Source organism: Coregonus lavaretus (genome assembly GCF_964263955.1).
Source record: "Coregonus lavaretus genome assembly, chromosome: 21".
Lineage (NCBI taxonomy): Eukaryota > Metazoa > Chordata > Actinopteri > Salmoniformes > Salmonidae > Coregonus > Coregonus lavaretus.
In genome coordinates, this window is record NC_140008.1 from 25,960,284 (window position 1) to 25,987,528 (window position 27,245).

General features: G+C 41.8%; 1 protein-coding gene and 1 pseudogene across 2 annotated transcripts; both read left to right on the forward strand.

The window, feature by feature from the left end:
- The first annotated feature begins 1,206 nt into the window (after window positions 1-1,206).
- Window positions 1,207-6,588, forward strand: LOC311149122 (deoxyribonuclease-2-beta-like; annotated as a pseudogene). The gene is made up of 4 exons: window positions 1,207-1,249; window positions 5,288-5,344; window positions 5,746-5,835; window positions 6,389-6,588. The product of its transcript is annotated as a deoxyribonuclease-2-beta-like (transcript).
- Window positions 6,589-22,159: 15,571 nt separating this feature from the next.
- On the forward strand, window positions 22,160-25,782 carry LOC311149123 (deoxyribonuclease-2-alpha-like; the record flags this gene model as incomplete). Its single annotated transcript, XM_084186221.1, has 6 exons — window positions 22,160-22,233; window positions 24,063-24,228; window positions 24,328-24,412; window positions 24,689-24,847; window positions 25,091-25,282; window positions 25,442-25,782. 6 exons carry the CDS (start codon window positions 22,160-22,162, stop codon window positions 25,780-25,782), a joined length of 1,017 nt encoding a protein of 338 aa, XP_084042347.1.
- Between the last annotated feature and the right edge of the window lie 1,463 nt (window positions 25,783-27,245).

Genomic DNA, 27,245 nt, shown 5'->3' on the forward strand with positions numbered 1-27,245 from the left:
GGCGGGAGAAATGACGAGGAGTCAATTTGATTTAACGCGGATCGCTTTTATTAGAATGTCTACAGTGCGAACAGTGAAACAATTAATAAATCATGCCGCGAGAGGTACCTGATCCGGGAAAATAGGTGCCAGAACAAACAAAGTCAAATCTGAGAGGTGCCGGATCCTGTTCCGGCAGGATCCGGCTCAAATTAAGCACTGGCTGATGCCATTGCGACAGCTAGTCTTCCAGGAGTCCACAAGGCAGGTTCTGGCTATCAGGGTTGGGGTCCATTTCATTTACATTCTGTAAATGAATAGGGCTGTGGCGGTCATGAAATTTTGTCAGCCGGTGATTGTCAAGCAAATAACTGCCTGTCTCACGGTAATTGACCGTTAATTAACAAAAACACATTTAGCTTCTCCTGGCTTCCACACATAGCCTACAAGCCACTGATGCAGACCTTTGGAACATCTACATTTAAAAAAGTCTAATAAATCCATGTAATATAGCCTACACCATCACAATAAATCCATTATTTATTTTAGACAGGTCAAAAGAAACATGATATGAAGAAAATGTAGTCTATTTCAGAAGAACAGAATAGCATACTCTGCATTGTCCTTATGTTAGGCCCTGATCTGGCTATGCCATATGGCTGTGGGCTACACAAGTTAATTTAGCTGACAAGATTTGCTTAGAATTCCGTGGCATTATTTTATATATTTTTATAGTATGAAGAATACAATTGAACATAGCTGAATAAATTAGAACAGATATTTTCTCCAAACGATTTGAGGGAGTGCGCACATGTGGCTATTCTGTGTTGAGCAGTTAACAAAGAAAAAGGTACTCCTATATGCTTAATTTATTGTTATTTATGTAACTTTAGTTGTGATACAAATGTTGGACTATATGTTTAGATTTGTAATACATTCGAAGGCTGCATGGTGTGACTCTCATGATGATTTGAAAAAAGTCGCATGAAAGGCATGAGCTCTGCTTTGTTTTTTGCGCAGGCTGTACACACTTCATCAGTCTCTCATTCACAATTTGACAAGCACTTGATAATGCCTAAGATTTCCTGGCTGCATCCCCTTTGTGTGGCCATAACCCCCCTAAAAAGATCCATGCCTTTTGCAGCCAGTGGCTGTTGTGCCCTTGGGCTGAATATAATAATTATAATTCCCTTCTCCCCGCTGCGTGCCGAAGCACCTCTCACTCCCATGGCCCTCAGTCACGTGATCAAGTCTTTCTCACAGGCTACAAGTGAAGACTGACACATCGGGGACACAGCTGCGTGTGTCCTTATCCAATTCCGAGGCGCATATTGAAGATATTTCAATATGGGGCGGCAGGTAGCTTAGTGGTTAAGAGCGTTGTGCCAGTAACCGAAAGGTTGCTGGTTCTAATCGCCGAGCCGACTAGGTGAAATATCTGTCGATGTGCCCTTGAGCAAGGCACTTAACCCTAATTGCTCCTGTAAGTCGCTCTGGATAAGAGTGTCTGCTAAATGACTAAAATGTAAATGTAAATATTAGAAGAACTGAACTGTCCACATTTACTTTTCGTCAGCCAACAAGATGAGTAGGCCTAACGAACAGCAAAAGCACTAGCCCATGTCAATCTACTCTCCCCCATATGACAAAAGTTGACCAATTATTTTCTGTGCGAGAAATAAATATCCCAAACATAGTCCGGGACAGTTGTGGGATACAATAGATCCCAAATTAATACAACCACTAGCATCAAAAAAACTGTTTTAAGCAATGAGCCTGACGCAACAGATGAGAATGTTTAGCTTAAAATGTTGATAAACTATTAGGCTATTTCTTCACATTATAAGCGCAGCAATGTGCACACGACAGTAGGCTATAAGCGCGAATGTTCCATTAGCAGGAAAACACAATTCTCAAAAATGACCACAAATGCGATTATGCATGTCATGCTTTTATTATAAGGGTTCATTTTTATGGTGAAAATTATCTTCCCCAAACTTGAAAATCACACGCTACATATGTATGCCAGTTAGGCTCTACACCCGTTGTAAAGCGGACTAATGTGCTTCATTTTAAGAAGTTATTTGGCCACTTTAGTTGTGATACAAACCTTATCAAAACATATAGGCCTATGGGCTAGGCTACATGGGTTGTGCCACTATGACTTGAAAAAGTTGCAAAAAAAAGCATACGCTGTTTGCCTTAAGCTGGGCATCCTTCACAAGTGATAATATATCATTCACAAGTGATAGGCTAATATTGTCACCCATCACACTATTCTTGATTTAATCTTGACTTTACATATACTAAATAATATATGTGTGAAATTTGTTTTGATTTAGAATGGACCATTATCATACACCTGTCTCGAAACAGGGGCCGCGGGGGAAAAAACACGTCATCTACGCACATAAATAGCCAATGGAGGACGCTTTTCCCGTGGTTAATTTTCATGCCAGCCAGGTAGGCTATACTCCTGTTTTAAAGAGAAGTAATGTGCTTAATATTAGGAAGGTTGAGAAATAAATATAGTAGGCCTAGCCTATAGAAAGCTGATGGGATCCTCCTCTTTTTAAGAGGCCATCACTCTGTTTTCTCATGCAATTGCATAGCCTATAGAAATGTTGCGCAACATGAGCTCATGGGCTCTCATGAAGTGTTTAATTCGATTTTCGATACATTTGCATTGATGTCAGAGTGATTAGAGGGACAATAGAGTGTGGAGTACCAGGCAGTTGGCAAGTTTGGTAGGCTACTAATGACCATGAGCAGCATCAGAACTTGGAGAAGCCTAATTACGGTGACTAAATGGTCACAAGTGAATTGAAATTCCAATTCAAGAGCTGAAAGTTCCTCATTGGAAATTAATGAAGTGGAGTAGAATTTGTGTTAATAAAATGGAATTGACCTCAACTCTAGGATATTCAACTGGCTTCATGACTAGTCTTATTTTCCCATTCATTTCTGATGTTCGTGGGGAATTGTGGTGGTGGATAGGATGGATTGGTGTTCAGTCAGTTTCTTGTATTTTACAAAGCTTTCTTTAGTCCAACAGCTATGCCTACGCCCTGTATAATGATGCTCCTCCAGTGCTGGATTACCTCAAAAACTACGGACACACCAAAGGTAGAGACAACATGAAATGTTAAATGTGACACAAGGTTGTTACTGTACTTAAAACTGCTCTTAGTGGGGACATGTTGTGATAAAAATGCACTCATTGTCCTGTATAGAGTATGTGTCCACTATTTGCCTTGTTCTCTGGAGAGTTCCAATGTAGTCATCTGATGGCGCACAACATGCTATTATTCTTCAGAAATGAGCAGACCAATTTGTGACCAACCGCCTCGATTCGGTCTTATGTAGCAAAATTTGAAATGGTGTTTTTTTACATTGGATAAAAGTAGAGACTCCGAGCTAGAAAATGGAATATCATACACTGTAGTTGAGGAACAATGGGAAAGTAATTCTGCTTTGAAAGTTAATAAACTTGTAACCCCACTTTTGAGAAAATGCATCGTTCACACCCTCTTAAGCCTTAGCCCCACCCATCTCTTTAAGAATTCACATGTGAGGCCATGTGCTAAACATAATGAGTAGTTTAGTAAACAACCAAAGAGTTCAAGACTAAAAGAGGTAAAAGTAGTGGCCTACAATAAGGAAAAAAATACACTTTATCTAGTCCTTGGCCTATATCCTAATCTGACTTTGGTGCAGGTCATGTTGTTATTCACATTACCGTATCTGGTAAACACACACTTTATCAAATACAATCTACGTTTATTTGTCACATGCACATGATACAGAAGGTGTAAATGGCACAGTGAAATGGTTACTTGCATAGTAGCAATATCAAAAACAGAAAGTATCCAGATAAAAATATTGTATAATTATTAGATGACGCTTGCCCGACACACTTGTCTAAATTGATGGGTCATGTGAAGGAAATTATATAACTACCCCCCAGCCACATCTAGCTAAGTGGATGGGTCACTATTGTCTAGACATGTACACATGTTCATGAAATAAAAATGATGGCCGTAATCACCCCCAGACACACCTGGCTAACTTGCTAGGTCATGTAATCATCTGGCGAAGTGGAGTCTTTTGTTTAGACATGTAGCCAGCTAGGTAGCTAGCTAAACAATGAACCGGCATAATCCCAACTCATACTACTACCAATACAAACATTGTCATAGCTGTTGTATGAATCTGCAGGTAGCTAAAGCAAACCAACTAGGTTCAATGTTAGCTAGCTAACATTAGGCTATAACTAGCAATGCAAATGGGTTTCTGATTCAAATAATATTAATACACAGATCATACACGTAACGTTAGCTAGCGAGCAAGCAAGTTAACGTTCACTAGCTAGCTAACAGTACGCTTTAACTTGAAATGAAAATGACTTGACAAAATTAGAAACTAATAAAATCTCTTACCTGTATACATGGATGAACGATTTGTGGCAGACTGGAACCATTTAACGCAGTTTCATTTGTAGCTACATCTTGTTTGGCCAGCGTTGTGTCAAATCACTCCGGTTCACACTAACCGACAGATCAGTTGGAAAAAGTGCATGGGCTACTTTCTGCACGAAAGTAGCCCATGCACCTTTTCCAACTGATCTGTCGATAGCGCCTGCTAAATTCAGGGCATCAATTTTGCTGAGACAAGTAGCAAAACGTTTGTAGTTCTCGATCGCTAACATTATATCTTTAAAAAACGGTCAACATATTGTCACGATCGTCGGATATAGAGGACCAAGGTGCAGCGTGGAAGGTGAACATACTTATTTATTAAATGATACACGAACAAAACAACAAATCGATACGTGACGTCCACAGGTGCAACACACAAACCAACACGGAACAAGATCCCACAAACACTGTGGGAAAACCACCTGACTAAATATGGTTCCCAATCAGAGACAACCAGCAACAGCTGATACTCGTTGCCTCTGATTGAGAACCACTCTGGCCAACATAGATATACAAAAACTAGACTAGACACAACGAGCACAAAACATCAACTCTACACACCCTGGCTCAACTTAAAAGAGTCCCTAGAGCCAGGGCGTGACACATATATTGAACAGCTCACATTATAGACAGAAGCATGCTACATGGCAGACCAATCCAAACTCATCTCCCAGCATGTCCAGCCCTCCCATTTTCTCAGCCAATCATGGCTAGCGGGAAGGTTCCTGTCTTTTTCCGTGGCTAAACCAACTAGGCTCGTAATTTTTATTTTAAAAAATTACGTTCAAATGCCTCTCCTGTGAAGTAGTGACATGACAAATCTGCCAAAGTGAATGGCCAGACTGCACTCTGTGTCACCTTTAAATAAGGACAGTTCCCCCAAATAGGTGAGCATACACAAGTCCTAAGGTCTCGGGACAAAGGTACTAATCATGCAACAGAAAGACATCCGCTATACTTGCACTCATTAATCCTTTTTGTCTTCTTCTAATGCCTCTTAAAGGGAAATACATCCAAAAGTAACTGAAAGCAATCAGATTACGTTACTGAGTTTGGGTAATCCAAAATGTATGTTACTGATGACAATTTTGGACATGTAACTAACTGTAATGGATTACATTTAGAAAGCTACCTATACCCAACCCTGTATATGCATGTTAAAAATTAGCAACTTAACTTCTTACAGGCTCTAAAGTCGTGGCTTTGGCCACTGACATCTTGAAATTCCTCCCTCAGTTTGTGATATGATGTGAGAATTCAAACATGTTTCTCCCTTTTCCCCTCACAGCCCAGCAGCTCCTGTACTATAACCCACATGTTTATAACTGCTCTGTAACTGTGGCGTTCCAGCCAGAAATGGCTATGTTAGCACAGCTCTGTGAGGGTTCCAAACCACCAAAGGGGAGAGATTTATCAGATTTTCCAAATCACAGCGCTTTATCAATGCTAAGGGTGTTTGTTATACAAATTAGATTGTATGAGATTAATAATGATAACACATTTAACTTTTTTGTGAGATTGTAGGCCTGTTTTGGGTCACGTAATTCTTTATTGACACTCATAAATGCCAAAGTTCAAGAGTGTTCTAAAGTAACTATTGACGTTTCTCACTTAACATAGTACTGGAAATTAAAAGGGGGAAAGTACTTGTCGTTTCATTATGCTGTTTTGCTTTATCCGTCATTGAAATCGTGCAATTTTTATTTTTGAAAACTCTACAAACCATTATTCATACAATGTGGTCATTTTCTGTTCACAAGCTGACCTTACAGCATTTTCTTTCAGATATAAATGATCAGAACAGCGCAGAGCACTCAGCTTTGACTCTGCTATGTTATACTGTAACAAAAGCCTCAACATCCAACAGCTGTCCTTCAAACCATCCAATAGATATAAAGAGTGCCCATTGACCTCTATTGACCTTCCTACAGACATCTACACTGGCTGGGTGGCCCAGGCCTTGGGCACCGACCTGCTGGTGGAAAGCTGGCAACGAGATGGTCACAAGCTGCCCTCCAACTGCTCCATCCCCAAACACACACTCAATGTCAAGAGGGTTATTCGGCCCGGGCCCGTGTTCAGTGGACCTGTCTGGGTGGGTGACCTGAACATAGGAGGCTCAAGCCTGTAGGGGTCTACTGTGCTGCCGTAACCCAGTCATCTACAAGGCCTTCCACCAAGCTGTGGCCTGGTAGGTCGGCTGCTAGAGTGAGAGAGGTCAGATATCACTCACTCCAGTGTCGTGTTCATTAGGGCATGCAGCAGGAAAACATTTTGCAACAGAAAACTAAAATTATTCTAAGTCCTGGTAGTCCCTCTCCGTTTTAGTCTGTTTTATTCCATTTGGTGTCTATGACCACAACCCGGTGTGATGTTGATTATCCTAGTTGTCACGAACATTGAGAGACGGGTCGGACCAAGGTGCAGCGTGAAAAGCGTACATGTTTATTCACCCAATACACATACAAACCGAAACAACGTAACGTGAAGTCCAAAGGGCTATACACACACCAGCCTAACAGGAACAAGATCCCACAATACACAGTAGGCAATGGGCTACCTAAGTATGATCTCCAATCAGAGACAATGACCGACAGCTGCCTCTGATTGGGAATCATACCCGGCCAGACATAGAAATAGAATAACTAGAACATAAACATAGAATATACAACATAGATTTCTACACCCTGACTCAACAAACAAGAGTTCTATAGGTCAGGGTGTTACACTTGTCAAGTATATTACAAATCAGTAAAATGTGATCTCTGCTTGTGCCTCTCTTTTGGTTATTTTGGTGTTAGAGAGTAAAACAAACATTTGCCTGGTATTTAATAGAAAATGATATGGTAACAATGGGTACTTTCTTGTAGGCCTACGTCAGCGGTTCCCAAACTAGGAGGTACGACCCCATGTGGGGTCGCTGGATATGAAAATGGGGTTGCGGGAGAATTTCAAGAATCCTTAAGAAAAAAAGAATATATATTATAATATCGTCTTTGTATCTAAAATATCAAATTCAACCAGAGCGCGCCCAAGATCATGGGAAAAGGCCGCACTTGACAATGGGTACATATTGAAGATGCGCATGCTCACCCCCCCCAGAATCTTTTTATGTGTCTGTTTTCAAAGCTAAGAACATTAACATATTCATAGGGGGTGCGTGCTCAGCCCCCTCCTGTACTCCCTGTTCACCCATGACTGCGTGGCCACGCACGCCTCCAACTCAATCATCAAGTTTGCAGACGACACAACAGTAGTAGGCCTGATTACCAACAATGACGAGACAGTCTACAGGGAGGAGGTGAGGGCTCTGGGAGTGTGGTGCCAGGAAAATAACCTCTCACTAATGGTCAACAAAGGAGATAATCGTGGACTTCAGGAAACAGCAGAGGGAACACGCCCCCATCCACATCGACGGGACCGCAGTGGAGAAGTTGAAAAATCTTCAAGTGCCTCGGCGTACACATCAGTGGTCCTCTGTAGCTCAGCTGGTAGAGCACGGCGCTTGTAACGCCAAGGTAGTGGGTTCGATCCCCGGGACCACCCATACACAAAAAATGTATGCACGCATGACTGTAAGTCGCTTTGGATAAAAGCGTCTGCTAAATGGCATATTATTATTATTATTATCACTGACAATCTGAAATGGTCCACCCACACAGACAGTGTGGTGAAGAAGGTGGAACGGCGCCTCTTCAACCTCAGGAGGCTGTAGAAATTTGGCTTGGCCCCTAAGACCCTCAGAAACATTTACAGATGCACAATTGAGAGCATCCTGTCGGGCTGTATCACCGCCTGGTACAGCAACTGCACCGCCCGCAACCACAGGGCTCTCCAGAGGTTGGTGCGGTCAGCCCAACACATCACCTGGGGCACACTGCCTGCCCTCCAGGACACCTACAGCACCTGATGTCATAGGAAGGCCAAAAAGATCATCAAGGACATCAACCACCCGAGCCAGGGCCTGTTCACCCCGCCATCATCCAGAAGTCGAGGTCAGTACAGGTGCCCTATGTACATAGACATGGAATCACTTGTCACTTTAATAATGGAACACTAGTCACTTGAATAATGTTTACATACTGTCCTCCTGTAGCTCAATTGGTAGAGCATGGCACTTGCAACGCCAGGGTTGTGGGTTTGATTCCCACGGTGGGCCAGTATGAAAAATGTATGCACTCACTAACTGTAAGTCCTGTAAATCTGGATAAGAGCGTCTGCTAAATGACAAAAATGTAAATGTAAAATGTTTTACTAAATGTAAATGTAAAATGTTTTACTAATTTCATATGTATATAATGAATTGTACTGTATTCTAGTCTATGCCACTCCGACATTGCTCGTTGTAATATTTATATTTCTTATTTCCATGATTTGACTTTTAGATTTGTGTGTATTGTTGTGTATTGTTAGATACTACTGCACTGTTGGAGCAGGGAAGACAAGCATTTCGCTACACCAGCAATAATATCTGCTAAATATGTGTATGTGACCTATAAGATTTGATTTGAGTTAGGAACACTATAACAATATGGAAGAAAAATTAACATATTTACAAGAAACAATATCACTCCCTAGAAACACAACCGTATGGAACGATCCTTGGAATTCGTCGATAAATTGGCCCACATGAAAAACTAAAGGCATAGAAACTGTAAATGACTTGATAATAGGAAACACATTTACTGTATTTCCATGAAAGCTTTAAAAAGCAATTTTGGGTTGGTCAATGTAGATATTTTCAAATACATTCAACTTAAAAGTTTTATATCACAACATTTTGGAGCAATCTTGAGGGAATCCTATTTGAGTGAGAAAAGGATATTAATATGATAGGTAAGCTATACAAAAACTTACAGAGAGCCTATACAACTGACAATCTCTTAGAAAAAAAATATTAACTATTGGAACCAAGATTTAAAAAGAACTGATATTGGCACAAGATGGAGGGAATGTTGGATCATAACTAACGAGATTACAGTTAACTAAAATGTACGCTTAATTCAGTATACATTTATTTATGGAATTTATTATACAAGAAAATTAATTCACAAATTCTACAGCACAATGGCAGAGTCATGTCTGAAGTGTAAAACTACTAATGACTCAATAATTCATGCCTTCTGGGAATGTTACAAAATTCAAAAGTTATGGGCTCCTTGCCTATGTAACAAAACATTTCTGAAGCATTGAAGGTCCCCAAGAACACAGTTGCCTCCATCATTCTTAAATGGAAGAAGTTTGGAACCACCAAGACTCTTCCTATAGCTGGCCGCCCGGCCAAACTGAGCATGGGAGAAATTCCCCAAATACAGGTGTTCCAAGCTTGTAGCGTCATACCTGTTGCTGTAATCGCTGCCAAAGGTGCTTCAACAAAGTACTGAGTAAAAGGTCTGAATACTTATGTAAATGTGATATTTCTGTTTTTGGAGTTTTATAAATGTACAAACATTTATAAAAAACAGTTTTTGCTTTGTCATTATGGGGTATTGTGTATAGATTGAGGAGAAAAAAAAAACAATTTAATCAATTTTAGAATAAGGCTTTAAAGTAATTTACAATTGACTGTCATAGCCCCACATTAGAAAAATGTGATGGTGAGTTGAGAAGACAATCATATAGTTGAAGTCGGAAGTTTACATACACTTAGGTTGGAGTCATTAAAACTCATTTTTCAACCACTCCACAAATTTCTTGTTAACAAACTATAGTTTTGGCAAGTTGGTTAGGACATCTACTTTGTGCATGACACAAGTAATTTTTCCAACAATTGTTTACACAGATTATTTCACTTATAATTCACTGTATCACAATTCCAGTGGGTCAGAAGTTTACATATACTAAGTTGACTGTGCCTTTAAACAGCTTGGAAAATTCCAGAAAATGATGTCATGGCTTTAGAAGCTTCTGATAGGCTAATTGACATCATTTGAGTCAATTGGAGGTGTATCTGTGGATGTATTTCAAGGCTTACCTTCAAACTCAGTGCCTCTTTGCTTGACATCATGGGAAAATCAAAAAAGAAATCAGCCAAGACCTCAGAAAAAAAAATTGTAGACCTCCACAAGTCTGGTTCATCCTTGGGAGCAATTTCCAAACGCCTGAAGGTACCACGTTCATCTGTACAAACAATAGTACGCAAGTATAAACACCATGGGTCCATGCAGCCATCATACCGCTCAGGAAAGAGACGCTTTCTGTCTCCTAGAGATGAACGTACTTTGGTGCGAAAAGTGCAAATCAATCCCAGAAGAACAGCAAAGGACCTTGTGAAGATGCTGGAGGAAACAGGTACAAAAGTATCTATATCCACAGTAAAACGAGTCCTATATCAACATAACCTGAAAGGCCGCTCAGCAAGGAAGAAGCCACTGCTCCAAAACTGCCATAAAAAAGCCAGACTACGGTTTGCAACTTCACATGGGGACAAAGATCGTCGTTTTTGGAGAAATGTCCTCTGGTCTAATGAAACATAAATAGAACTGTTTGGCCATAATGACCATCGTTATGTTTGGAGGAAAAAGGGAGATGCTTGCAAGTCGAAGAACACCATCCCAACCGTGAAGCACGGGGGTGGCAGCATCATGCTGTGGGGGTGCTTTGCTGCAGGAGGGACTGGTGCACTTCACAAAATAGATGACATCATGAGGAAGGAAAATTATGTGGATATATTGAAGCAACATCTCAAGACATCAGTCAGGAAGATAAAGCTTGGTCGCAAATGGGTCTTCCAAATGGACCCCAAGCATACTTCCAAAGTTGTGGCAAAATGGCTTAAGGACAACAAAGTCAAGGTATTGGAGTGGCCATCACAAAGCCCTGACCTCAATCCTATGGAAAATTTGTGGGCAGAACTGAAAAAGTGTGTGCGAGCAAAGAGGCCTACAAACCTGACTCAGTTACACCAGCTCTGTCAGGAGGAATGGGCCAAAATTCACCCAACTTATTGTGGCTAAGGTGTATGTAAACTTCCGATTTCAACTGTAAATACTGTTAGAATGTTTTTCATTTGACTGACATGGCCCCAAATAAAAAATTAAACATTGGCTGTTAATTTCATACTTCTTTTCACATGGTAGGGGTCGCGAGAAATTTCATATATCAAAATGGGGTCGTGGGCCCAAAAAGTTTTGATACCCCTGGCCTACATACTTTTACAAAATTCTTTTTTTATATACTTTGTTTATTGAATTTTCAGTACCAGCATTTAGTAAATAATTGCACTTGAAAGTTATTTGGTATGAATATGGAACAACAATTTGAAGACAACGATACAGCAAAACATAGAGAAACAGACATGAAAGAAAAAATAGACATTAAATACATAAATAAGATAAAACACAAAAAAAAAAAAAAAAAAAAAAAAAAAAGGGAAAATATCTGTTTTGATCCAGTTGTTATAGGTCAGCTAGCACAGTTATTACCATCCTTAACATCCGAGATGTCGTATATGCACATACCAGGCTTCTTACATCATCAATATATAAATATACATCACTCTGGAACTGCAGGGAAATGTATTCTTTTAACATAAGAAAAGAAGGGAGCCCACTTTGCATAGAATTTGTCTACAGACCCATTGAGTGTCTGTTTTATTTTCTCCAACTTTATGCAATTCAAAATAGATTTAATCCAAAGAGCATGAGAAGGGGCTGCAGAGGATTTCCATCTAAGTAAAATTAATCGTCTCGCTAACAACGTGACAAAGGCAATTACATCCTTATTCATTTTGGTCAATTGTATTGTGGGTAAGGAAACTCCAAATAATGCAATGAGAGGGTCTGGCTCGATCTGTGTGCCGCTTAATTCTGAGAGTGTGTTAAAGATGTCTTTCCAGAAACCAACAAGAGATGGGCAGCACCAAAACATGTGCACATGATTAGCAGGGGACTGGTTACATCGAACACAATTAGGGTTCACATCCTTGTAAATTTTTGATAGTCTTGCTTTGGTCCAGTGGGCCCTATGAATGAGTTTGCATTGGATGAGGCCGTGTCGAGCGCAAATAGAAGAGCTATGTACCCTTTTGAGTGCCCCTTCCCATAGTTCATCAGATATTTCCTCACCCAGTTCCTCCTCCCAAGAGGATTTGATATTGTTTAATGAGATGGCTTGTAGTGAGCAAATTTGACTATAGATTATTGACAATGTGCCTTTCTGGTTAGGAAGTGGGGTGAGAAATGTGTCGAACTGTGTTCCACCAGAAAGGTTGGGGAATCCTGGATCTATGCTGCGGACGTAACTCCGGACTTGTAGGAACCTAAAAAAATGATGTCTGGGGAGACCAAATTTAGCTGATAATTGTTGAAACGTACTAAATGTATTGTTAGTGTACAGATCTCTGAATCTTTTAATACCGAGATTAGACCATGTTGAGAAAGCACCATCAATCATAGATGGGGGAAAAGCTGGGTTTGAGGCTACCGGAGCCAAGGAAGAGGTTGTTTGAAACCCAAAGTGGCGCCTAAATTGATTCCAGATCTTCAATGTTGTTTTGACACATGTATTATTGGTGAAGGAGGAGTAAGGGCCTGTAATAGAGGAGTGAGCGAGGGAAGACAGTGATGCCGGTGTTGACGAGGCAGCCTCCATCTCCAGCCAAGTTGGGGGTGGGAATATCACTCTGCTCTGCAACCAGTACTGAATGATCCTAAGGTTAGCGGCCCAATAATAGAATCTGAAATCTGGTAGAGCTAGACCGCCGTCTGGTTTGGGCCTCTGCAAGAGCTGTTTTCGCATCCTAGGAGGCTTTTTGTCCCATATAAAGGGTAGAATTAGGCCGTCGATCTTTTTGAAAAATGTATTGGGTAGAAATATTGGAAGGCACTGATAGAGGTATAAGAATTTAGGGAGAGTATTCATTTTAATAGAGTTAATTCTAGCAACTAAGGAGAGGTGTAGCAAAGACCACCGTTCCAAATCGTCCTTAGTACGGGTTAAGAGAGGAGCAAAGTTGGCTTGAAAAAGGTCTTCAAACCTAATTGTGACATGTACCCCGAGATAAATAAAACTACTGTGAGCTATTTTAAATGGCAAGTTATGTAAAGGGGATTTTTTTGCAGCCATGTTAAGTGGCATCAATTCACTTTTACTGAGATTTAGTTTATACCCTGATAAGTGACCGAAGGATGCGAAAGTGGCAAGGGCAGCAGGGACAGAGACAGAAAGATTGGATGTGTATATTAATAAATCATCTGCATATAAAGACAGTTTGTGTTCGTGCCCGTATCTGACTATGCCTTTGATGAGGGGGTTGGAGCGAAGTGCTATTGCAAGTGGCTCTATGGCGAGGGCAAACAGTAAGGGACTTAAAGGGCAACCCTGACGTGTCGATCTTTGCAAAGGGAAGCGATCTGATTGAGTGTTATTAGTCCTGACAGAGGCTTGGGGGGATGAGTACAGAAGTTTTATCCAGGTCATGAATTTGGAGCCAAAGCCAAATTTATTTAGAGTGTAAAAAAGGTATTTCCATTCCACCCGATCAAACGCTTTCTCCGCGTCCAGGGATATAATGGCTTCAGAGGTATTGTCGACAGAAGGATTGTATATAATATTAAATAATCTTCGGAGATTGAAGAATGAGTGTCTATTTTTTATAAATCCTGTTTGATCCGGAGAGATAATTGATGGGAGGACTGTTTCTAGCCGCGTTGCCAGAATTTTGGCTAGAATTTTATAGTCCACATTTAGCAGGCTAATTGGACGGTATGATGCACAGTCAAGAGGGTCTTTGTTTTTTTAAAGAATAACACAAATGGTTGCTTGAGTGAGAGTATGTGGGAGAGCACCATTTACAAATGCATCATTGTACATTTCAATTAGAATAGGGGCTATTTTGGTGATAAACTTTTTATAAAACTCTGTCGGGTAGCCATCAGGCCCTGGGCTTCTCCCAGATTGAAGGGATTTGACAGCGTTAGACAGTTCTTCAACAGTGATCGGCTGCTCTAATTTTTTAACCAAATCCCGGCCGACCGAAGGCACAGATAGTGAGTGGAAGAAATTATCCAATTCCAGTGTATCCGCTTTACTTTCAGAGGTATATAGAGACTGGTAAAATCTCTTGAACTCCTCATTGATCCCCCCAGGATCTAATGATATCCCAGATGATGTACGAATTTTTGTAATCTGAGATGATGATGATTGTTGACGTAACTTGTGAGCTAATAATTTACTGGCTTTATCTCCTTGTTCATAGTAAGTGCTCCTAGACTTGACAAGCATTTCAGTAACCTGGTCTGTTAATAGTGTGTCAAATTCTGCTTGCAGAGTTAAACGTTCCTTATAAATATCCGGGGATGGTGAAACGGCATAAATGTCATCTAATTGGGCAATACAGCGTGTTAGCATAGATAACCTATTCCTTTTCAATTTGTTCTCATGTGCGGTGTAGGAGATAATTTCACCTCTGATATAAGCTTTCAAAGTTTCCCAGAGAGTAGACGCAGAGATGTTTGGGGTTCTATTTGTAATCATGAAAAAGTCGATTTGACTCAAAACAAAATTGACAAAGTGTTCATTACTGAGCAGTTGAGTTTTTAGTCGCCAAGGCGGTCGCTGATTGTCAACATTTTGAAAAGCTACTTCCATAGTAACAGGGGCGTGGTCAGATACAACAATTGGGTTATATGAACATGAAGATATGGAGTGGAGGAGCCGGTCATCAACAAGGAAGTAGTCTATGCGCGTAAAAGTGTGGTGAACCGATGAGAAAAAAGAGTATGCTTTCCCAGCTGGATTAACCATTCTCCAAGGATCTGAGACTGCGAATTCAGACATAAAGGTTCGAACAACTCTAGCTGAGGTTGATAAGGTGGTAGGTTTAGTGGAGGATCGATCCAATTGTGGGTCTAACCAACAGTTAAAGTCACCTCCTAAAATCAACATATGGGTGGACATATCTGGGAGTGTAGAGAAAACCGATTTGAAAAAATCACCATTGTCCCAATTAGGAGCATAGATATTAACAAGAAGAACCTTTGTATTGAGCAGCCTACCACTGACAATTATATATCTGCCATGGGGATCTGCGATCACCTTAGAACATGTAAAAGGTACCGATCTGTGAAGTAAAATAGCCACCCCTCTCGCCTTACTCTGAAATGAGGAATGGAACACCTGACCCACCCATCTGCACCTAAGACTTGAGTGTTGTGATACCTTCAGATGAGTTTCTTGGAGAAAGATGATGTGAGCTTTCAAATGATGAAGATGGTGTAGCACTTTACTACGTTTAACTGGGTTATTTATGCCCCTGCAGTTCCAAGTAAGAAAATTAAAGCCATTCCCTCCAGCAGTATGGGCTACACTAGGCTGAGTCATATCTTAAGAGAGAGAGAGGATGTGTAAAGGACAAGGTACAATGTAAACTGAAGATCTTAGTTGAACCTAAAAGCGCAAATGTAAAAAACAAAGACAAACGAAGAGGCACAAAAAACATATACAAACTATATACAAATAGAGAGTGAACAAACCCTTCCCTCACACCCGCCCTTGCCGAAGCATCTCCCCAAATGAGATGCAAGCAAAACCCTAAATACGAAGAAAGTTTAGAGCTAAGCATGATAACTCTTACTCTGTGCTACCTAAGATTAGTGACCATTTAACTAGAGTAAGCCAAACATGGATAGAATGGTCCCCAATAGAGTCTAAGGAAAACTATCGTCGATTAAGAGAGGTTTAACCTCGACGCAGATGGTAAATGATCAAACTGAAACAGCCATGCAGACCCCCAGATATTGGCATTAGAGGCGGCAAACCTGGGCTGGAAATAAAGAGATAAAAAAGAGAATGACATTCATATGTCGATGAACCCAGCAAAGATGGCTTCGTTAGTCACCCATTCGGCCTGCTAACTAGCCTGCTAGGAAGACCAGCCAGCCAACCATTTGTTACACACCATGCGGTACAACAGCCGCTTTCACGTTCTTGTTGATGAAATCTGCCGCTATAGTCGGGTCCTCGAATCTGTGCATGGAGCCGTCCGGTAAAGTCAGTCTCAAAACCGCAGGGTAGATGAGGCCGAACTTCACGCCCGGGCAGGCGTGTAGTTGGCGTTTCACAGCTCCAAAGCTAGCCCGCCTCTTAGCCACAGCTGTTGTGTAGTCCGCAAATATCGAGATTCTTTTACCTTTATGTAGAAGAGGGGATGCTTCTCCCGATCTTCTCAGTATGTCGTTGCGGACGTGAAAGAAATGCACCCTGATGACAAATGGTCGTGGTGGTTCTCCATCCCTGGGTCGGCTACGCAGAGTGCGGTGAGCCCGGTCTAGCAATGGCTTCTCCTCTAGCCCGAGCAGCTCCTGAAGTAGCTGGGCCATGTACTCCGTGGGCCTTGGGCCCTCCACTCCCTCCGGTATTCCCAGTAGACGAATGTTGTTCCTCCGCATTCTACTTTCCATATCTTCGCATCTATTATCGAGGAATGCCACCCTAGTTGTCAATGAGCCGACGTTAGCCTCTAGCTCGCTAATGCGAGTGCTGTGGTCTGTAGCACCTCGCTCCAAATCTGATAAAGTCACCCCATGTGCGTCGAGCTTATTCTGTATACTCTCGATAGATTTTTTAAGCTCGTCTTTGATCGTTGATATCTCTGACCTGAGATTGGTAGAGAGACAGTCAATTTTTCCGAAAATGTCGGCTTTGAGGGTACCTATCACGGATTGCAGCATCTCCACAGTCAGTGTTTCCGTGGGGCCGGCATTGGCACCGTTCGGTGGCGGGGGTGAGTCGGGAGAAGTTGCAGGCTTGTTGCGGCCTGCTCTTGCAGACTCTGTTTTTGGTCGGGTTGATGTCATTACGAATTTAAATTTATTAAACTTGAACTGAGTTGTTTATGGGTCTCTTCAGACGCCTGGGCAAACAGAAATGTATGCAGTTTTGCAAAGTTAAATATATAAATTTGGTCACTAACTCAGGAGCGATAGGGAGACGCGTGCTACATCCTTGGCTTCCAACAGCGCCCCCCTACTTTTACAAAATTCAACACAATTGTTAACTAGTAGGCCTACCTGGTGCCTAATGCTGCCTTGTGGTAGTTGAATGAATCCCATAGAAACAAATAAGTAACTCAGAGGTTATTACTGTGTAATTACCATCATCATTCTGCCACAGAAAAGTCGACTACAAGCCACCTCCAGCTTCCTACAATAGTCCACTTCAAGCTGCATTAAAGTAGTCAAATGTATTGTCACTAGCTAGGTTTGATGTAGTTAAAGGTCCAATGCAGCCGTTTTTATCTCTATCAAATTATTTCTGGGTAACAATTAAGTACCTTACTGTGATTGGTTTAATCTAAAATGGTCAAAAAGAAACAAAAATAGCTTTTAGCAAAGAGCAATTTCTCTATGCAAGAATTTTGCTAGGACTGTCTGGGAGTGGAAAACTAAAAACGAGCTGTTATTGGCTGAGAGGTTTTGAACTCTCTCTATTATTGGTCTTTTAACTAATTTACCACCTGGTGATGTCACCAGACAGGCCAAAACTCCATCCCACCAAAACATGCTGAAATTTCAGGTGGTCTTTTCAAACAGCTCTTACTTTAAAAAAGTGCATCATCATCATTTTCACAACTCATAGTGTGGAAATATACACTGCTCAAAAGAATAAAGGGAACACTAAAATAACACATCCTAGATCTGAATGAATGATATAATCTTATTAAATACTTTTTTCTTTACATAGTTGAATGTGCTGACAACAACATCACACAAAAATTATCAATGGAAATCAAATTTATCAACCCATGGAGGTCTGGATTTGGAGTCACCCTCAAAATTAAAGTGGAAAACCACACTACAGGCTGATCCAACTTTGATGTAATGTCCTTAAAACAAGTCAAAATGAGGCTCAGTAGTGTGTGTGGCTTCCACGTGCCTGTATGACCTCCCTACAACGCCTGGGCATGCTCCTGATGAGGTGGCGGATGGTCTCCTGAGGGATCTCCTCCCAGACCTGGACTAAAGCATCCGCCAACTCCTGGACAGTCTGTGGTGCAACGTGGCGTTGGTGGATGGAGCGAGACATGATGTCCCAGATGTGCTCAAATGGATTCAGGTCTGGGGAACGGGCGGGCCAGTCCATAGCATCAATGCCTTCCTCTTGCAGGAACTGCTGACGCACTCCAGCCACATGAGGTCTAGCATTGTCTTGCATTAGGAGGAACCCAGGGCCAACCGCACCAGCATATGGTCTCACAAGGGGTCTGAGGATCTCATCTCGGTACCTAATGGCAGTCAGGCTACCTCTGGCGAGCACATGGAGGGCTGTGTGGCCCCCCAAAGAAATGCCACCTCACACCATGACTGACCCACCGCCAAACCGGTCATGCTGGAGGATGTTGCAGGCAGCAGAACGTTCTCCACGGCGTCTCCAGACTCTGTCACGTCTGTCACATGTGCTCAGTGTGAACCTGCTTTCATCTGTGAAGAGCACAGGGCGCCAGTGGCGAATTTGCCAATCTTGGTGTTCTCTGGCAAATGCCAAACGTCCTGCACGGTGTTGGGCTGTAAGCACAACCCCCACCTGTGGACGTCGGGCCCTCATACCACCCTCATGGAGTCTGTTTCTGACCGTTTGAGCAGACACATGCACATTTGTGGCCTGCTGGAGGTCATTTTGCAGGGCTCTGGCAGTGCTCCTCCTGCTCCTCCTTGCACAAAGGCGGAGGTAGCAGTCCTGCTGCTGGGTTGTTGCCCTTCTACGGCCTCCTCCACGTCTCCTGATGTACTGGCCTGTCTCCTGGTAGTGCCTCCATGCTCTGGACACTACGCTGACATCTTCAATGCTCTTACTGAGGGAAGGAGGTTGTTGGCCAAGATCTTGCGATACATGGCCCCATCCATCCTCCCCTCAATACGGTGCAGTCGTCCTGTCCCCTTTGCAGAAAAGCATCCCCAAAGAATGATGTTTCCACCTCCATCCTTCACGGTTGGGATGCTGTTCTTGGGGTTGTACTCATCCTTCCTCTTCCTCCAAACACAGTGAGTGGAGTTTAGAACAAAAAGCTCTATTTTTGTCTCATCAGACCACATGACCTTCTCCCATTCCTCCTCTGGATCATCCAGATGGTCATTGGCAAACTTCAGACGGGCCTGGACATGCGCTGGCTTGAGCAGGGGGACCTTGCGTGCGCTGAAGGATTTTAATCCATGACGGCGTAGTGTGTTACTAATGGTTTTCTTTGAGACTGTGGTCCCAGCTCTCTTCAGATCATTGACCAGGTCCTGCCGTGTAGTTCTGGGCTGATCCCTCACCTTCCTCATGATCATTGATGCCCCACGAGGTGAGATCTTGCATGGAGCCCCAGACCGAGGGTGATTGACCATCATCTTGAACTTCTTCCATTTTCTAATAATTGTGCCAACAGTTGTTGCCTTCTCACCAAGCTGCTTGCCTATTGTCCTGTAGCCCATCCCAGCCTTGTGCAGGTCTACAATTTTATCCCTGATGTCCTTACACAGCTCTCTGGTCTTCGCCATTGTGGAAAGGTTGGAGTCTGTTTGATTGAGTGTGTGGACAGGTGTCTTTTATACAGGTAACGAGTTCAAACAGGTGCAGTTAATACAGGTAATGAGTGGAGAACAGGAGGGCTTCTTAAAGAAAAACGAACAGGTCTGTGAGAGCCGGAATTCTTACTGGTTGGTAGGTGATCAAATACTTATGTCATGCAATAAAATGCAAATTAATTACTTAAAAATCATACAATGTGATTTTCTGGATTTTTGTTTTAGATTCCGTCTCTCACAGTTGAAGTGTACCTATGATAAAAATTACAGACCTCTACAGGCTTTGTAAGTAGGAAAACCTGCAAAATCGGCAGTGTATCAAATACTTGTTCTCCCCACTGTATATGTTAATGTCATCGTCACCAATCAACTGCATTACAGTTAAAAATGACTTTTACTACCACCACCGATTTCTCTATGCTACCAGCTTATACGAACAGGAGTAAGCATTTAGCAGTCACTTCTTCTAAACCTGAAAAGAAGCTACTTCTAAATGTTATGCAGCGAAAACAGCCTAATACTGTATATCCAAATTGGACTTTAGTAACCACATTGTGGGCCTGTTATAATACATGAGGGGTAGGCAACCCTACAGGGCTTTGTTCCAACTAGGCACCACACCTGACCAACTGAGCTAATTGATCAGTTCTGTGATTTGCCTAAATTCAACACACCTGGTCTTCCAGGTTGGTTAAATCAAAAACATGAAGTGCCTGCGGCACTCCAGGACCAGGGTTGCCTACCCCTGCAATACATCAATCATGATGTATTTGACGTATATCCACTTTGTTAAATCAGATTTGTTGAATGTGCGCCAATCCGGCGTCCTTCCTCTACGCCCCCACGGTCTGCATTCCATTGACCTCTTTACCGCATCTATGGCTCTCTCAGTCACCAGATCTCAACCAATTGAACACTTATGGGAGATCCTGGACCGGCACCTGAGACAGCGTTTTCCACCACCGTCAACAAAAGACCAAATGATGGAATTTCTTGTGGAAGAATGGTGTCGCATCCCTCAAATAGAGTTCTGGACACTTGTAGAATCTATGCCAAGTTGCATTGAAGCGATTCTGGCTCGTGGTGGCCCAATGCCCTATTTAGAAACTTTACGTTGGTGATTGCTTTATTTTGGTAGTTACCTGTATGTGGGGTATGATGTTCGCTGGTGCCCTGGTCTTGTTATGCCATGACATGGAATATAGAGGACATATCTATTTGCATGCTCTTCGTCTGGGAGAGGAGATGTCCTAAGAATCTCAGCTGGTGACATTTTACTCACTGTATGGGTTGCATTCATGACCTGTACGTTTGACATTGAGAAGGATTCTGTAGCAGGATGTGGCAACAGAGTTTATTTTATTTTCTAATCTTGATTGATAAACCATGATTCACAACCATAATGTAAGATGTTTCCTGATGTTGTTTGGAAAGGTTTGACCTTCAATTCTAAAGGTACTGTGTGACTGCATCTCTCAGGACTTTCCAGTCAAAACCCAGATTGAGGCGACATATGCAGCGTTTACCGTGAATGCAGTCTCAGTGAACACGGGAACATTACCTTGAAATTTCAATCGCGCTACAGCGTGGCTTTTCAGTGCTACAGAATGAATGTAGCCCAAAGTCACGGGATAGGAACAATAACTACTTACATAAAGGAACATCAAATAAGGAACAAGTGGACCCACTCAAATAACTCAAAACATGAAGAGTGATTGAGCGATAAGCATTATTGTTTTTGGCTTTATGTTATCAGGCACTGGTTATAACTTAAATCACTTCTTATAAACATGGTCTTTATCTATGCACACTAATGAGTGGCTGATTCTTGTTATAAATTGAGTTGGAGAACTCCAGTAGGTCGGCGGATCTCAGACAGACAACTGCTAGGAGCTGCTAGGAGACAAAGTACTACCCTCAACCTCTGATTTTGGTGGGTTTTGAAGTGATTCCTATAATATTTTGTCTGTTTTGTATGCTATTGCTTCAAAATAATATGAAAGTATTAATTCATTAAGACACGGAATGAAATATGACTCAGCATTCTGATGTATTAATATATTGTCTACATCCAGCTGTTTAATCTGTTACTGTTTTCACATGTATTGTAAATACATCAATGCTATAATCATAACCTTTATCTGATGCATTTGTGCTTTGTCCTAGTAAGTGATGTGGAGAGTGTTATTGTGTTTGATGCTCCTCTGGGGTGGGAGTGAAGCCAAATCCACAGTGTCCTGCAGAAATGAGCAGGGAGATGCTGTGGACTGGTGAGTACACATACAGTGGGGAAAAAAAGTATTTAGTCAGCCACCAATTGTGCAAGTTCTCCCACTTAAAAAGATGAGAGAGGCCTGTAATTTTCATCATAGGTACACGTCAACTATGACAGACAAAATGAGAAAAAAAATCCAGAAAATCACATTGTAGGATTTTTAATGAATTTATTTGCAAATTATGGTGGAAAATAAGTATTTGGTCAATAACAAATGTTTCTCAATACTTTGTTATATACCCTTTGTTGGCAATGACACAGGTCAAACGTTTTCTGTAAGTCTTCACAAGGTTTTCACACACTGTTGCTGGTATTTTGGCCCATTCCTCCATGCAGATCTCCTCTAGAGCAGTGATGTTTTGGGGCTGTCGCTGGGCAACACAGACTTTCAACTCCCTCCAAAGATTTTCTATGGGGTTGAGATCTGGAGACTGGCTAGGCCACTCCAGGACCTTGAAATGCTTCTTACGAAGCCACTCCTTCGTTGCCCGGGCGGTGTGTTTGGGATCATTGTCATGCTGAAAGACCCAGCCACGTTTCATCTTCAATGCCCTTGCTGATGGAAGGAGGTTTTCACTCAAAATCTCACGATACATGGCCCCATTCATTCTTTCCTTTACACGGATCAGTCGTCCTGGTCCCTTTGCAGAAAAACAGCCCCAAAGCATGATGTTTCCACCCCCATGCTTCACAGTAGGTATGGTGTTCTTTGGATGCAACTCAGCATTCTTTGTCCTCCAAACACGACGAGTTGAGTTTTTACCAAAAAGTTATATTGACCATATGACATTCTCCCAATCCTCTTCTGGATCATCCAAATGCACTCTAGCAAACTTCAGACGGGCCTGGACATGTACTGGCTTAAGCAGGGGGACACGTCTGGCACTGCAGGATTTGAGTCCCTGGCGGCGTAGTGTGTTACTGATGGTAGGCTTTGTTACTTTGGTCCCAGCTCTCTGCAGGTCATTCACTAGGTCCGCACGTGTGGTTCTGGGATTTTTGCTCACCGTTCTTGTGATCATTTTGACCCCACGGGGTGAGATCTTGCGTGGAGCCCCAGATCGAGGGAGATTATCAGTGGTCTTGTATGTCTTCCATTTCCTAATAATTGCTCCCACAGTTGATTTCTTCAAACCAAGCTGCTTACCTATTGCAGATTCAGTCTTCCCAGCCTGGTGCAGGTCTACAATTTTGTTTCTGGTGTCCTTTGACAGCTCTTTGGTCTTGGCCATAGTGGAGTTTGGAGTGTGACTGTTTGAGGTTGTGGACAGGTGTCTTTTATACTTATAACAAGTTCAAACAGGTGCCATTAATACAGGTAACGAGTGGAGGACAGAGGAGCCTCTTAAAGAAGAAGTTACAGGTCTGTGAGAGCCAGAAATCTTGCTTGTTTGTAGGTGACCAAATACTTATTTTCCACCATAATTTGCAAATAAATTCCATAAAGATCCTACAATGTGATTTTCTGGAGAAAAAAAATCTCAAATAGTCTGTCATAGTTGACGTGTACCTTTGATGAAAATTACAGGCCTCTCTCATCTTTTTAAGTGGGAGAACTTGCACAATTGGTGGCTGACTAAATACTTTTTTCCCCCACTGTACATGCTCAAAGGAGAATCTCCATTAAAAGTGATTTTTAGTCTAGGACTAGGCTTAATCTATCTCAAATAAACTTGCCCTTGGAGTTATCAAAAATTACTAGATTATTGTTATACACATGATGAAATACTCTCGTGATAAAATAAATATGCTGATCTACTTGCAAATCTTTTAGCAACCATTGACATACCTTGTGCTTGTGTTTTTGTTCTGACTGTCCATCAGGTATATTCTATACAAGCTGCCCTCTATTGACAGTGACAACGGTTTGAAGTACTTGTACATGGATGAGAGCACCAATGGGTGGCTATATGGAAAGACAAGTATCAACGACAAGTCCAGCGCTTTGGCTCGTACACTTCAGCCCCTCTATGAGCACATCACAAAGAAGGTGAGAGCAGATGATTTGCCTCTCTTTCTTGTGCTGTAAATAATGATTAAACAGCTCATTATAATCTACATTTGTTGCTTGTTTTTGTATTACTATTAGACAGAGAGCTTTGGATACATCCTTTACAATGATCAACCACCAAAGCCCTTTCATACTTCTGCCTCATCATATGGACACAGCAAAGGTGGGTGGCGCCTTGATGCACTGTTCATGAATAAACAGTAACTCACACTGAATGCTCCAGCTCTTCAGACATTGAATAACACTATTGAGATAGAGGATATACATATCCAGTTATATTCACTAAGCAAATCATCTCTCCAGGTAAGCAAACGTTGTTTAAGGAAAATCAGTCAATTTAAATGTTTTTTAAATGTTTTTTTTATGTGTTCCTGGTGGGTCACCTGATGTTGTCTCGTGTCTAGTACTGAAAATACATATTTTTACATGCGTGTTACAGGGGTTGTGATGATGGACAAATACACTGGAATTTGGCTCTCGCATAGCACACCTCACTTTCCAGGGATGAAAACAACCAACTTCTGGCCCGACAGTGGATACCACAACGGTCAAACATTCATCTGTGGGACCTACAAATACAGCGAATTCAGAAATATTGGTAATGTATCCAAATACATAACCTATATTGAGTATGTGATTGAAACAGCATAATCTAGATTTTACAAGTTTGACTCCTGACAATGTTATTTGAACACCACTGCCTATATGGTTCCTTCAAATATTGAAATCAACATGTGTTTTGGTTTCAGGATAAATATAATTGATTTTACAGCATGGTGATGGTGTGCTAAATTGGAGAAAGAAATATAGTATCTCTACCCACTATTTTCTGTATTCACAGCTATTCAGCTCCAGTACATTCATGTATACTCATATGACTTCAACATCCCCAACTCATTCTACCCCGAGCTCCAGTGTGTGGCCCACCGAGGCTGCTATCCCAAGAAAGGGCCCTGGTACCGACAGCTGAATATGACATCATTGGCAGGAAACAAGTTTGTCAGCTATGTAAAGTACAGCAGATTTGATGACGGTAAGGCACTTTTTTGGATATGAGCCTAAAAATACTACCTCTGTATTTATTCTTCGTCCACATTGATGTAACATGTAAAATTCTAAAGGAATTGTTTTCTGACATATTTGTACTAGTCCAATCATGTCTATCTTTTTTGTGCCTCTTTTGTTCCTGTAGATCTCTACTCTGGTCTTCTCTGTAAATATTTGGAGAGTGCCCTCTATGCCAAGAGCTGGGGCAGGATGCACCAGCCCCTGCCATCCAACTGCACCATTGCCCACAATGTGTACAATGTGATAACGCTGCAGCTCCCCTCGGTTAAGTCATATAGCATCACCGTGGATCATTCCAAGTGGTGTGTGACAACGGCGGGCGCCAAGTATCACTGGACCTGTATTGCTGACATGAACAGAGAGGTTAGCCAGGAGCGCAGAGGTGGAGGGGCCATATGCACAGACAACCAAGCTGTGTGGAAGACTTTCAACAATGTTGTTGGTAGTTATGAGCCATGCCTTTAGTAGAGTCGAATGTCGATCTCTCTTCCTGTGTTCCGTCATTAAATAAGAAACAGCGGCTGTTGAAAAAGTTTATACCCTTTGCAGTCTTAATGTGTAGCTGTTTAGTTGGTTAGGTCTAGAAGCACAGTACTAATGCTCTCAGGAAATCAGACAATAAAATGTAAGAATTGCTATGCATTTATACATAGGACATGCATAACTGTCTTCATTGTATCAACCATTTGTTTTGTTTGTTTCTCACTTACCCACCATCATGTCACATAATATTGTAAACAGTACTTTGTATTGTTATATGTAAGCTATTGCACTAACTCTCAGAGCCCTATCATTCTGAACTGCCTAGTTGTCACAGTAGGCTATTTGCCCTGATTAAAATAGAAAAGTGCTGAAAATGTGAAATATTATCAAGAAAAAAGCTCCCAACTGTATCATAATATGCCCAAATATAAGGTTTTATTTCTCAATTGTTTATAAATATCAATTATATAAACAACCAATGTCATGTGGTTAAAACGATCTCTTGGATGTCATGGACTGTTAGTCCTTGCATATACAATACACTGAGTGTACAAAACAGGGATGCTGGCCCATGTTGACTCCAATGCCTCCCACAGTTGTGTCAAGCTAGCTGGATGTACTTTGGGTGGTGGACCATTCTTGATACACACAGGAAACTGTTGAGCATGGAAAACCCAGCAGCGTTGCAGTTCTTGACACAAACCAGTGCACCGGGCACCTACTACCATACCCAGTTCATAGGCACTTAAATATTTTGTCTTGCCCATTCACCCTCAGAACGGAACTCATACACAATTCATGTCTCAATTGTCTCAAGGCTTTAAAATCCTTCTTTAACCTGTCTCCTCCCCTTCATCTACACGGATTGAAGTGGATTTAACAAGTGACACCACAACATCAATAAGGGATCATAGCTTTCACCTGCACTCACCTGGTCAGTCTATGTCATGGAAAGAGCAGGTGTCCTTAATGTTTTGTACACTCAGTGTAGTGCGCTATCAATTCATGTTTACCAAAACAAGTGACTGTTTACCAAAAGTACCTATGTAAATTGTACTCACAATTCAGCCTGATGCCACCAGTTGTACAATATTGTTGAAGAACAGTAAAAAAAAACATGATTTTATGTTTGACACATAAGTTGGACACTCGATGTAGATAGGCCCACAGGACACGTATATCAATAAACCAATACAATTGTCCTATATCAAAAACGGTTTTCCCCAAGACAGGAGGCCAACCTAACATCCCAAACACTCACATTAAAGTAACCGACAATATGACTCGCGAGTGGCGCAGTGGTCTGTCCCACTAGAGATCCTGGTTCGAGTCCAGGCTCTGTCGCAGCCGGCCGCGACCGGGAGACCCATGGGCGGCGCACAATTGGTCCAGCGTCGTCCAAGGTAGGGGAGGGTTTGGCCTGCAGGGATGTGAAAAATAAAAAT